This window comes from Poecilia reticulata, linkage group LG15 (assembly GCF_000633615.1).
Source record: "Poecilia reticulata strain Guanapo linkage group LG15, Guppy_female_1.0+MT, whole genome shotgun sequence".
In the NCBI taxonomy this organism is placed as follows: domain Eukaryota; kingdom Metazoa; phylum Chordata; class Actinopteri; order Cyprinodontiformes; family Poeciliidae; genus Poecilia; species Poecilia reticulata.
Window position 1 is genome coordinate 24,549,397 of NC_024345.1, and position 12,825 is coordinate 24,562,221.

At 38.8% G+C, this 12,825-nt stretch overlaps 1 protein-coding gene across 1 annotated transcript in view; it reads right to left on the reverse strand.

Moving 5' to 3' along the window:
* macrod2 (mono-ADP ribosylhydrolase 2) overlaps positions 1-12,825 on the reverse strand; it is a 470,949-nt gene that overhangs the window by 286,561 nt on the left and 171,563 nt on the right. Inside the window, exon 5 of the mRNA XM_008430201.2 lies at positions 4,948-5,064. Coding sequence (XP_008428423.1) covers positions 4,948-5,064 — 117 coding nt within the window. The remainder of the gene's footprint in view (positions 1-4,947; positions 5,065-12,825) is intronic.

The following is a 12,825-nucleotide window of genomic DNA, read 5'->3' on the forward strand; positions in this document are numbered from 1 at the left end:
TTAGCAGGATTAGCGCGGCTTCATCTTACCAATAGCCAGAAAGAGAGCAGACAAAAATTTGAAAAGAATCCGCCTGACTAGCCGACACCCATTCAGACACAGACATTGCCGAGTTTAAGATCCATTAACCTTGAAAGTGGAACTGCAAAAAGAACATAAGTTTAAGGTTTTCCAAAATGTTGGTTTAGATTTTGAAGATTCACTCAAAATGGGTGAGAATATTGGTTAAAAAAAGGGGAAAAAATTTGGGAAAATTAAAAGATAAAATTATAGGAACATTTTTTTTTTCCCCAAAATAGTTTCTCTTCCAAGTTGCCTTCCACAGACGCATCAATGCATCAGGATGATCCCATTCGATTGGTTATATATCCATCCAATCTAAGATCTAAGATAACGTAAATAAACGCAAAATACATAATGCTACATATAAAATGCAGAATAAATCACTTCTTACCAAAAACATCACATACATATTCCAGTAATGTCAATGTATAATTAGGAGTCAGCCTCACAGTTTTCAAAACGTATCAATGAAAACAGTGTTGAAGACATAAGCCCATATAAATATTCCATTTAGTGATTTTTTTTAGAAGCTAACCACAATGTCAATAATGAAGGAATAATGTGCACATCCACATAAGTGACTTCAATTGATACACTTGACCACTAACAGATGACTAACCATCTAACAACAGGACAAATAGTCAAACTCTTTTCCAGATTGATATAGCAGACATTGTTTTTTGAAGTCTTTTTGCTATGGTAGGAGAGTAATTACCGTCATTGATTAATAGTCCAGGGCCGGCTCTGAAATAATAAGCTGCACATGTGTGTAAGCCCGCTTAAAGGAAAGGCTCGTTTTGTCGCTGGGATTCGCAGCCTAAACTGCTTTAGTGAGATGTAATGGAGAGTAATTTTCTTGTCTTTAGAGGGGAGGTGGAGGGTGGAGGCAGAAAAGATGGGCTGGGTTACCAGGTCATTTTCCACTGCCTCAGCACGTCAAACCTCAAAACAAGGACAAGTCTGATTTGAGATCAGCTACTATGCTTGGTGTGAACAGAAGCTCGCTTTTGAGGATGCAGGAAAACAGGTTTTTCTTTTATCGGTTGTTTAATCTGCAGGAGTGAAATCGGAATTTCAAATTTTTTACAAAAATAAACTGGACCAGCACAACCATTGTTCAATTAAATGCAGGTGACGTTTTCAAATTACAGCACAGAAAAAAGCTAAAATAAGATGGAGAATTTCAATATTCATGGCAAAAATGCATTTTGTAACCTCCTAAAGGAGGCTTTGGTTCACTTTTAGACTTATTTTGGAGGGTCGGCTATCTCTGAAAAGATTCACCCCGGTTGAATGAGTTCCTGTTTGTGGATAATGGTTCTGACTTTCAGTTCAAGTCTTTTCCTATTCCATACTTACAAGTTTTTTGTTGCTTGTTTGTTTTAGTTTAGTTTCTGCAAGCTTTTAGTCTGCTTCATGTTGTCAAACATGTTCCATTTAAGGGACTTCTTGATTCCGCAGGCATTGGTTCAAGTAGTGAAATTTAAAAAAAAATTCAATGGCAGATAATTCCTGACTAAACGAAGACGTCAGTTTATTTTTTCACATGGGGTCATGTTGGTTTGGAGAGTTTTATTTATTAAATTAAATCTTCATTTGATAAATGTTCTTTGTATTTTCTCAGGCTAGCTTTCCTCAAAAAATTGTTTGATGATCTGAAACAGTTAAAAGTGAGAAAAAGGAAAAGCAGAAAAAAATCTGTAAGTGGCCAAATACTTTTTTCACAGCACTGTAATTGCTCACTTTCATTTGAAGATAAAGACAGAACTTTGCTCATTCAACTCTCTTCTGATTTTTTTTTTTTTACACAATAGAAACTAAAAGGATGTCCTTTGTATAAAATACCTCAAAGACATCAGTAGGTACATTATGAAATCAGCTCTTTTCTCATTTGCTGGATTGTCGGAATCCATTTTCTTAAAAAGTTTGTTTTATAATGATCTTTATTTCACAACAGTTAGCAAATAATATACTACTACTAAAGTGCAAAGGTTCAGTGGATCTTTATCTATTCTTATTAAGCCTGAAAGTGACTTCCGATAATCAAAAGATTAGAAATTTGGTAAGGGTTTTCTTGTTTACTTACTCATTCCAGTGGTGAGGGGGTGGACAGTCTATTATTTCAGCTTTCATGCACTCAACAGATAGTTGTTTCCAGTCAAGACAATTTTACATTGTGCACGTAGGTGGAACAAAAATGTCAAAAAGAGAATTTAATTATTCGGGAAAAAAAAAAGAAATCAGTGGGTAGATCATAAGAACCGGAGTGTTTACAAAGCAAAGCGAAGTGTTTGACAGTTTCCAAGAACAGAAGAGTGACAACGCTGCTGATGCTGGCGGTGATCTGAGTTGGAAGACGATCTCTCCTTCAGAGTAAAGACACTAAATAAGATTACTTTAAATGCAACTTCCAACAAGGTAACCTGGATAGAGGAGCTGTTCTGTTTGGAGATAATTACAACAACAGCCAGTGATTGCTACCATGTGACACAGGAGGTTATTAAATAGTCACGGTGCAAGCAGCTTCAGAGCTGAACACACTTGAACTGGCTGCCCGTAGCACCCTCTCACAGTTTATCTGCTCCATTTGTTTGACATCTTTACGACATAGCATATTAACACAACCTAATTTCATCTGAGCCTCAATATCTTCTCTTGGCTGTCTCTCAGAAATCCTTCAGGGTTAGGTTAGGACTGCTGGGACGCTTGTCTCGACCGAATTACACCCAGTGACACTTCTCGTAAAAGAAATAAGCCTATGACAAAGTTTACAATGTGACATAATGAAGGACGTTTGCCAAGAGAAAAGGCAAAATCTGTGTAATTCTGGGATGACACGAGAAACAAACGAGTTCGAGAGACTTTGGAAAAATTAACAAAATACAGCTGAATTTCTGTTGTGGTATTTTTTTCATCTGTTTACAGACTAAATCAGGTATGAAAAATCTATCAAATTAAGTAGCTAACAGCGAATGCCTCATCTTTGTACATTAACAAAACTCCAGTCTACCATCACAAGCACCAATTACATTAATTATCCTCAAATTACCAACTTAATTTGGATTAAATTAGTTATTGCAAATAATGAATTCTATATATATTTTTTTATTTACATACATTAAAACTTTATTTTTTTCCCCTGAACTTGACAAAAACAACTTCAAACTTCACAGAAGCAATAAGAACAGTTAGCAATGCCAATATATTTCCAAAATTTCTTCAAAGATACAGATACATTTGTGGTCAGGAATTAACACAAAAATAATATTTACGAATGGATGGGGTCAACTTCATCTGAAAGTGGTATTAAGCATCACACAGTTGAAGTGTCTGCCATGGGCAGAGGATTTAGCATTCAATACCTTTTTAAAGACTGAGTTTTTGTGTTTCACAGGAAAGACAACAAAGTTCCAAAGTCAGGCTCCAGGATAGTATGATTTCAATAAGTAGAACTGAAAAAATGTATATATTAAAAATAAAGGTTACGTGTCAGATTTTAGGATCAGATAACTGAAAAATCTTTACACATCAAAATCAGCCTTTTTGTTGCTTATTCAAAGCAGATTAGTAACTTTCAAACTGAATTTTATGACATAAAAAGCCTCACTGAAACGGAAATGCTCTGCCATTTACGTCATTTGGAACAGCACAGAATGACTCCCAGGTGTAAACAGAAAACTGATTTCCTGACAAAGAAAGACTTTTCTACCGAGAATTGGTTAAATCGATGTGTGGGCACTCATTGGCAACATAGAAAAACACTGTGCTGAGTACACAATGATCCTGCTCTGAAAGAAAGTAAACATTATGAAACACCTGCAATTTTGTCATCAAAAAATAAGGAACAACGAAAGGTTCAGGAGCTAGAACAAGAGCAATTCAACCACCAGATCTGAGACCACCACAGCTCTGGGGCATCCACTGAAGAGGCCGCATGTTTGAGATCAGGAGGTAAGAAAATACAACGATTCCAACTGTTTTTGCACCCACTAACAGTACAAAGCATCTCATGGTATCAGCTACACTGAATCATTGTAACACTCTTCAAACTATTCACCAGCCTGTGTAGTCAAAATATTAAGCTAAGGGGAGTCAGTTTTTTCTTAGTGTCTGAGCCAAAGGAATGACGACTTAAACTATTTTAAATTCCCTTTCATGGAGAACTGCGTGGCATCAGTTGGAAGACATTTACTAGTCTCAAACATCATGCTATGAATCGGGATGCATGGCGTATCAACATTAATATTAATATCCATATGGACATGTGCCAGTGATAGTCATGCAGTGCAGGATCGTGGGTGTGTAAAGCATAGAGGACATGTCAGTGATGTCTCGAAAGAATAGGGAAAAAATATACTAGATACATTTTTATAGATGTTCTCCTTCTCACTCTGTCTTCAACTTATGAGTTCACACAGCCGTAAACCGTCTGAAACGACTACTTTCTAGCTGTGTGTTCAATGGGTTGCATATCCATGTCTGAGTTTAGTTCTGCACATAACTTTCTGGCATTTTCTGGTTGTGCTCAGTTGCCTCTATTGTCTTTTTTTTACCATTATTGTGAGCAATGAACCTGAACATAAAAGTTATCAGGCTCGCACTTCATTTTATTGAAAAGATAAAAAAAAAGGTGTAACAATGATCACATAAGCAATTTAAAAGCAGGTTCTTCACTTCAAACATTTTCATAGCTTTTAGGCGAGTCGTACTGAACAGTCTAATATTCCACTGTTTACCAATAAAAGCTATTGTTCTCCCATCGTTAGGTGATGAAGCCCCCAGAGGTAGAAGATTTGATTAGAGAACATTTCCGCAAGGCACCAACCACACACATTACAGAGCAATCACAAAAAAAAGAAGAGGGAAATAATTACTGATACTCACATTTTGCAGGGAGATCATAACCGCAGGTGATCTTGGCTTTGCCGGTTTCACAGCCGTTTAGTGAGTGACACTCATCATACAGACAGCACCCTGCCGCTTTGTGTATGCAGCCGTCAACTGAAACACACACAAAAAAAATAAGGTAAGGCCTACCTGAGGAGAAAAATGCAAGAGCATGCAGATCCACATATCTCAGACATGCTGGGATAAATAGTTTTGAGTGCGTTGTCATTTGAAAACAAAAATCTAACTGCGTGCTGAACATTTCAAGGCTGAGTCTAGTAACTGTATCTGTATGTGTTAAAATGATCTCAGGCTTTCTTTCCTGTAGGGATTCTAGCTCTGCTGTGGTGAGTTGTGCCTGTTGCTGGTAAATATTGACAACCTTCGAAATGAAATTAGATGGGCCAAGATCTAATAACCCCCTAGCGTAGGGTGAAAATGAGACCGTTCTTCCTGTAATCTCTCTCCTCTGTCAACAGCAATATAGAATCGGATCATTAATTTTATTTTCTCCCTTGATCCTTGCTGTGAGCCTTGCATGATTTGGATCTATGTTGTGGATCTGTCGTGCTCTGTGTTGATGTGTGTCCTAGTTCTTTGGAGACCCCAGGCCTCACACCCCCCTTAAAGGTTTTAATTTTATCAGGTTAAGGACACGATACACTTGATTGATGGCACTTCTTACGCAAGAAGGCAGAGAGATAGAAATCCACATTATCTGTCTCTGAAAGCCTGACATCCCTCCAACAGCATGTTATCAATCACACTGAAATATCATAAAATCCTTCTCAAGTTGTCCTGTAGAAATCCTCAAGAGCTATTAGAAGATAACAGAGGAAGGAAGCGAAAGAAGAAAACATGGAAAGATCTTTTCTTTTTTTTTTGCCTGGTTTTTATTTGGATTTGACCGCTGGTGGAATCATGTATCCCAGATTTCCTCCAACCAGCGCTAGTAAGGGGCTGAGAACGTCTGCGGCATTGCTCAGAGAAAAAAACAAAAACAATTTTGACTCTAATCAGTATCTTCATCTGTAACACAATAATCCTTCATGGTATTACCCGGAAAAGAAAACTGAAAAATTCCCCAGACATGTATTTTGCTTCACATTATGAACACAGAGAAAGGCTCTTTTTGATGAGGGATGGTCCACTTTAGAGTTCCTTTCAACTTCCTTGGGATGAGTCAACGACAACAGCTGGGCGGAACATTTTCTCCTTCTATCAATCAACTTTAATGGACTGAGGGACAGGCAGCTGACAGAGACAAATCCTGATGGCTTTTCAAAGAAGTAACATGACTCTGACAGCGATGTGGATACGCGACGAGATCGCTGCAGTGACAATAAGCGCTGCTTAACACAACACAGAGACGGATGCGGAGCGCGCTTAAGGATTGGCATTTTTATGAAGCATGCAACATTGTCCATGATCGTCAGGCACTCGATTGCATCACAATTGGTGCCTGACGTCTCAAAAAAAGGAAATGCTAAAGGCAAAAAGAGAAAGCTGTACTGAAAACTCTAAAGGCTTTTGAATGTAAGGTTTTATGCTTCGAGATAAATCGTGTAAAATGCTGTTTCACTTGGAACCAAACAAAACACCAACAGGAAGTTATTGTAAAACCTACTTTTAACAAATAATTTTGCACACACAAAGACTAATCACATAAGTTGTATATAAATATTTAAAGGTGCTTCTCTGCATTACAGAATATAATTGAAATGCTTTTATCATAATCCAATTTAAAACAAGGAAGCTCATCTAGATTCAAGGTCAACCAACCAAAAACATGATTGTTAATTGGTCTTTCCAAATTATCCTTAGTCAAGAGTGTCTGTGTGTGTGTGTGCATGTTTGTCCTATGTGTCACCTTATTGCCCTGTGATGGACGGGTGACATGTTCTCCCTCCACTCAGCTTTCCATCAATATGTCTGGATACAGGACTCTGAAGAGCCAGTTTCTGTAGCAATGACCTTTTCCAGCCCATCCTCCTTATGCAAGGTGCCGATGACTGTTTGTCTGCTGGACAACTGTCAAGTCAGCAGTCTTTCCCATAGCTATCATGGAGAAACTCATTTTTGTTTGATTTTTTTTTGTTGTTGTTTAAGTGAGGAGTTTGTGAAGACAAATGTTTAAAATGTGTTACATCACTCTTTATAACATGCACATATTGCAAAAAGTCATGAGTTCACACCGTGTGGGTCTGTTTGATGGAGACAAGATGACAGAGCCTGAAATGCTAAAGCTCACAAATAGCGGTGAAAGCACACAGAAACAGAAAACACTGAAACAAAGTTAAATTTCTAATAATCAACAAAGAGTTTAACACATTTTTACTCTTTTTTTTCCTTCACTATTTTTGACAACCCTCCACATACTTCCATTCATTATTTGCAAGCATGGTTGAAATCTAACCAATAACTATCTCAGACACCTTGCCAAAAAAAAAAAAAAAAACTATGTAGGGTTCAGTGTTTCATCTCTGTTCCTGAAGAAAGAGATTGCAGATAATAGGGGGAGCTTTCATTTCACTGCTCCTCCTGTCCACCATGGTTGCATAAGCTACTCTCTCTGATGCCACTGCGTGTGTCACTGCTGTCTAGTCGCAGCGAGCCCCTAAAAGCCTGCAAATTTGTTCACAGTGCCTGGAAACAGAGAAAGATGCTGAACTGATCTGGCTGCTGGCCAGAATCTCAGAAGGTAGAGCTACAGATTTAATTTACCTGCTTTACTGGTGGAATAAAACAGATGCATTGTGGGTAATAGGTGTGTTTATCATCTTTGTGTCTGAGGAAGACAAAGCGAGGAGCAAGGAAACACAGGCAGAGATAGGTTTCAAAATGCACTTTGTAATTTTGAATTCAATTTCTAGAGAACACTCTGCATGAAGCAATCCAAACTTGATTGTGAATGCATTTTTTGTGTGTGTCCATTACGTAGGCAACTAAAAGCAGATCTGAGTTCCCATAAGTGGAGATATGACCCACATGCAATTTGACCATCAATTTATTTTCTCATTTAAGTTGGATCTCAGAGATATTCCCTGCAGATTTCTACATTAGATGCCTGCAACATTACAAAGGCAGCCTCAGATTCTCATTAGGTAAAGATTACATTTACATCTGCTGCAGAAAGAGGGACGGGTCCTTCACTTTCTGTTTAGCGTGATTCTGAAAAACACTGTGGTTCTGAAAAATATAGGACTGGCTAATAATATTCAAAAATGTGGAAATACACTTTTATCTGACAGAATTGGAATAGCAAAATAATAAAAGATATAGCTATACTAAAATGCCAGAATACATTTGAAAGTGATATCTGTCTTATGATGCTCTATCCAGTTGCTGTCAGAATTTGTGTCCAGGTTGGTCTAAGCTATTATTATGATCCTTTATAAGAAGACAAGTGCATTAACCTTGACACCCTGATGGCACTCTTCTTTAGATTTATTTTTATTATTTGGAAGGGAAGCAGTTATGGAGTTGCTCTTTTGTGTTGATGGCTAATAAATACCAAAAGAGCTTTCACTACTTTTATCTTTTTTTGCAAGGAAACATTAAAGGCACTCAGAATGCAAAAATGTATGCATCCACTGTGGGAATATCACGACTGGATAACTTATAGATTTTAATGATGTTAAAGATGGGACCTGTTAGATTAAAGGGCTATTTAATGGATCATTCAAGACTGATTACAAATTTTATAAGACAAAGTTTATGAATTGTGCAACCTTTGCTTTACTTGTTAAAGCATTTAAGAGTAGCAGTGTGGCTTTTATCTTGGCCATAAAATGTTGGATCAGATTTTTACGCTTGCAGAGTTGTGGAGGAGGGTGTGTGAGCTTGGTTGTTCAGTCCACATGTGCTTTGTGGTTCTAAAAAAACCACAGGTGTATTTAGAGCGGTGTTGCAGGAGTGCGGTGTGCTGGACATGATTTTAAGGGCTTTCCAGTCCTTATATAGCCCCATTAGTGGCAAAGAAAACCCTGCTGATCCTGGGGCAAAGATAGGATCTTAAGGCATAGTGTTAGAGCAGTGGGATGGATTGAGTTTGAAGACCTCAGAGTCTAAACATTGATTTTAGAACCAGCGGTGCTGGCGTTGTTCTTGGTGTGTGAAGAGCCGAATGTGAACCAGTTAGGGATAGAGCGTAAACTCCTCCCAGTCTGAGGCCATGATCATCAACCAGAAAAAGGTGGATGCAACCTTCCAAATTGGGGACAGTCTGTCTCAAGCACAGGAGCTCAAATATCTTGTTCACAAAAATCAACAGACAGATCGGGGTTTGTCCGCGATATTGTGGGCAGTGCACAGGTCTGTCAAAGTAAAAAAGACCTGGGCTAAAATACAATTATTTTCAAATAAATAGTGCTTAAACCTCGTCTTGTTGCTGTTAACCCAGAATCATTTATCATCTCGAGAGTCGGATGCAGTACACCCCTCCTCCATACAAGTTTGCATTATGTGTTTAATGAAGTTTGACTCATTAGTAGCCTCATGTGTTTGAGCAGTTTCAAAAGGACTCCTTACAGCAATTACGCCTGTGTCCTTACCTCATTGTATTTTGAAACCAAAATTGCATTCAAATGTTAAATCACCATCCCACAGATGCACCTGGATCACAGCCCTGAAAGACTATCAAAGCTGCCTCCTTCTCTCTTATCCCTGCTTTCAGACTGATACACATGTCAAGTCCCAAGATGAACATGTGCTCATCTCTGTAATGCACAAACACAGGTGAAAGGTGCCATATTTCAACTTCCATTAAGGCTTTCTTCACAGAGGACATTTCATTTAACAGGCTTAATATTCAGGCGGCAACATCTGCCTCTGCCGAGCCCACTGCTGGGCCTTCTCAGCCCCCGCTGAAAAATATCACAGCTAATACCTCATCTATCTCTGCTTGCAGCCTGCCTCTGCTTTAGTCCGGGCCTATATGGGACAAAACATTTATTCATCTTCTCTGAGTGCCTTGCTCACAGAAACTTCCCAGAGCAGCCACTCCAGCAAGTCCACGCGGCTAATGAAGATAACTCTGAGCAGAGGCCGGACAGCATCCCTCTGAACACATAATGGGAACAAGGAGAGAGCAAGAGACAGAGGGGGAGACATATTGAGCAAGACAAAGGAGATGAGTGTGTGTGTATGAGCGTGTGCATCAGTCTAAAGCAGTCTGAATTAGTTACTCAGCTGTAACCTTGGCTCCCGCCATTGTTGAAGACACCTCTGCCTTGTCCTCTCAGGGCTCAGTTCCCACATGCATTGAGGGACTCAGCAAAAGCTCTGCTTACTCTCCCCGGGCTTCTCTGAGGCAGCCCGAAAAAACCAAAAGCTTTCTATCACTCCCTCAGACACAATGAATACCTGCTCTGCTCTCATTACAATACCCTGCTTTTCAGAAATAGTGTCAGCAGCAATTTTCTCTCCTAATTATTTTTCCTCTCCTCTGAGGGTTGGGTTCAGGACTGGAGCCAGAAGAGGCGGCACGGTACGGGCAAAAACAGAAGGGGGAGAGTGAGCTGGATTTATACCCAACAGAGATACGAGGGAGTCAGAAAAGCAGTCGCTAATCCAACAGAAGGGAATAACAAGGTATATCTAAACTTTAACCTGCACGACTCGGTGCGTGGGGAAGGTCAACTCATCGTACAGAGGTTCGGCAATATACCGAAACTTTTATCAATACCTTTCCTCGCAAAGTTGTTTTTACACAAAGGAAACACAATCCTGAAACTATCGAGCCTCTTTTATTGCCTCGTACCTATTTCTCTGTAGTATCCATGGCAACAACATATTCCCCTCTTCCTTCGCAGCACTTTCAGAGCTGAACGCAGATCAAAGCCTCTCCCATAAATTCCAACCTCTGTGATTTACAACACTATTTTCTATTCAACTAATTTCACTCAAGGAGATGACGGCATGGATTAGTGGCTAATCAAGTGCCAATCAGAGATCCGGTTGAGCTAAATGTCAGGCGGAGTATGTTCAAGCCTTTGTGGTTATTCCCATGTGGTGCTGGTTTATATGTCCTAATCACAGCAATTTTGGATGCAACAGAAGCCCAAGCTTTCTCTCCACTGTAACCAAGTTCCCAAGAAAGGAATATTAATCTCAATTTTACCTGTAATGCACAGGTAAACAAGAAATGTGAGCTAATGGCGTGCCAGCGGGATAGTCATAGATGTTAGTCACCAAAACGATATAAAAAACCCCCCGGCTTACTTGGCTCGAAATTCTCCCGTCACTGTAATGTAAGAAGGAGCCAGAGTGAATGACACTACAATAACAGGTTCCCAGAGGAAACTTTTCTGTTAGTGTTGTCGCCGTTCAGCCCACGCTGAGGGACATTTCAGAAAAGATTGGGAGAGTTTTCAGTGTAACAATAAAAATAGCACGGTTGCAAGTCCATGGTTGATGTCGCAAGTCTAACCCAAGTATACACAGCATATGCTTGGATATACAGGCATGGAATGTGAACAGCCTTGCAATGCAGATGCTTTAATGATGAAGTGTGGAACAAATATCTGAAAGAAGTTTAACATTTAAATTTTAAAAAAGCAAATTAGCATGAGAGAGATATGTGGACAGAAATTGGAGAAAGAAGCACTCAAGCAGGAAATTGTTTATTTAGTAAGAGTGCAGCAATTTTAAAATGGCACACTATCTCCTGTCAAAGTGATGTTTGTCTCATGAACTTTGAACTTATCACAATTTTATCTGGTTATGTTTGTTTTACAGGTCCTGGGTGTGACTTTGAGAGCCTTAAGCTCAAACCATTTCAGATCTACACTCACTGGCCTTTTTGTTAGGAACACATCCCCAGTATTTTGTCGGACCAGTTTGATTCAGAACTGGTTGAATTCTTTATGGCACAGATCAATGATGTCTTAATTATTCCTCAGAGATTTTTTCTAAATACTGAAACTAAGTTTTGAGATTTGTGACATGTTCCATTACCCTTCTGGAAGAAGCCATCAAAAGATGGGCACACGTTGGTTATTATGGGATAGACATTGTCAGCAACAATACTTAGAATCTGTGGCAGTGTAGTAGAAGTTGTAAAGAAAATATTCATCACAGATTTATTCTGAGAGTTAAGACAAACGTGTTCTGTGTAAATACAAAAAAATAGCTACTTTAGATATTTTCCACATGACACCACACATCCAGATGCTCCGTTTCCATCTCGATAGTTCCATCTCGATCATTGTTTGTACTTAACAGAACAGCGATGGTTGGATATTATTGAACTGAACGGTGCAAAAACAAAGACGGTGTAAAACAGTAAAGAAAAGTTTTCATTCCAATCTGTGAACGTGAACAAACTTTGCTACTTAAGCACAGAGTGTTGATGAGTTTGGCTGGCTAATATCCAGAAGAGACACAAGTCATCTAATACGGAACTGATTTACTATGATCGCTTTATTAACGGTAAGAATATTTTCAGATATTTCTAACAATAACCAAACTTTGATGCTATGTATTAAGATGTGCACAAAAGAAAACTTTCTGGGACATGGATCAATGTTATGTATTTGAAATGGAACCATACAAATGGACAATTTTCATCATCACAAACGATCACATCCTCATCCTCCTCTTTGTATGGCTGTCGGCAAACACAAATGACTTGTTGATTATTTTCATCAGATGTGCTATTGCAAGATTCTGAACTGGTCCTCCCAAAGAGCAGAAAAAGCTTAAAAAATAAATGTAAACTTCAGTAACGCTGCTCAGATGTAACACTGTTTACTGAGTGGTTGCCTATCAAGGTGGCACATTTCTGGATTAAGTTGTTCCGGTTCAGTCTTCTTGTGGGACTTATCAATATGCAATATTGATAAATTGATTATAGATTATTTCACTTGTAAAAAC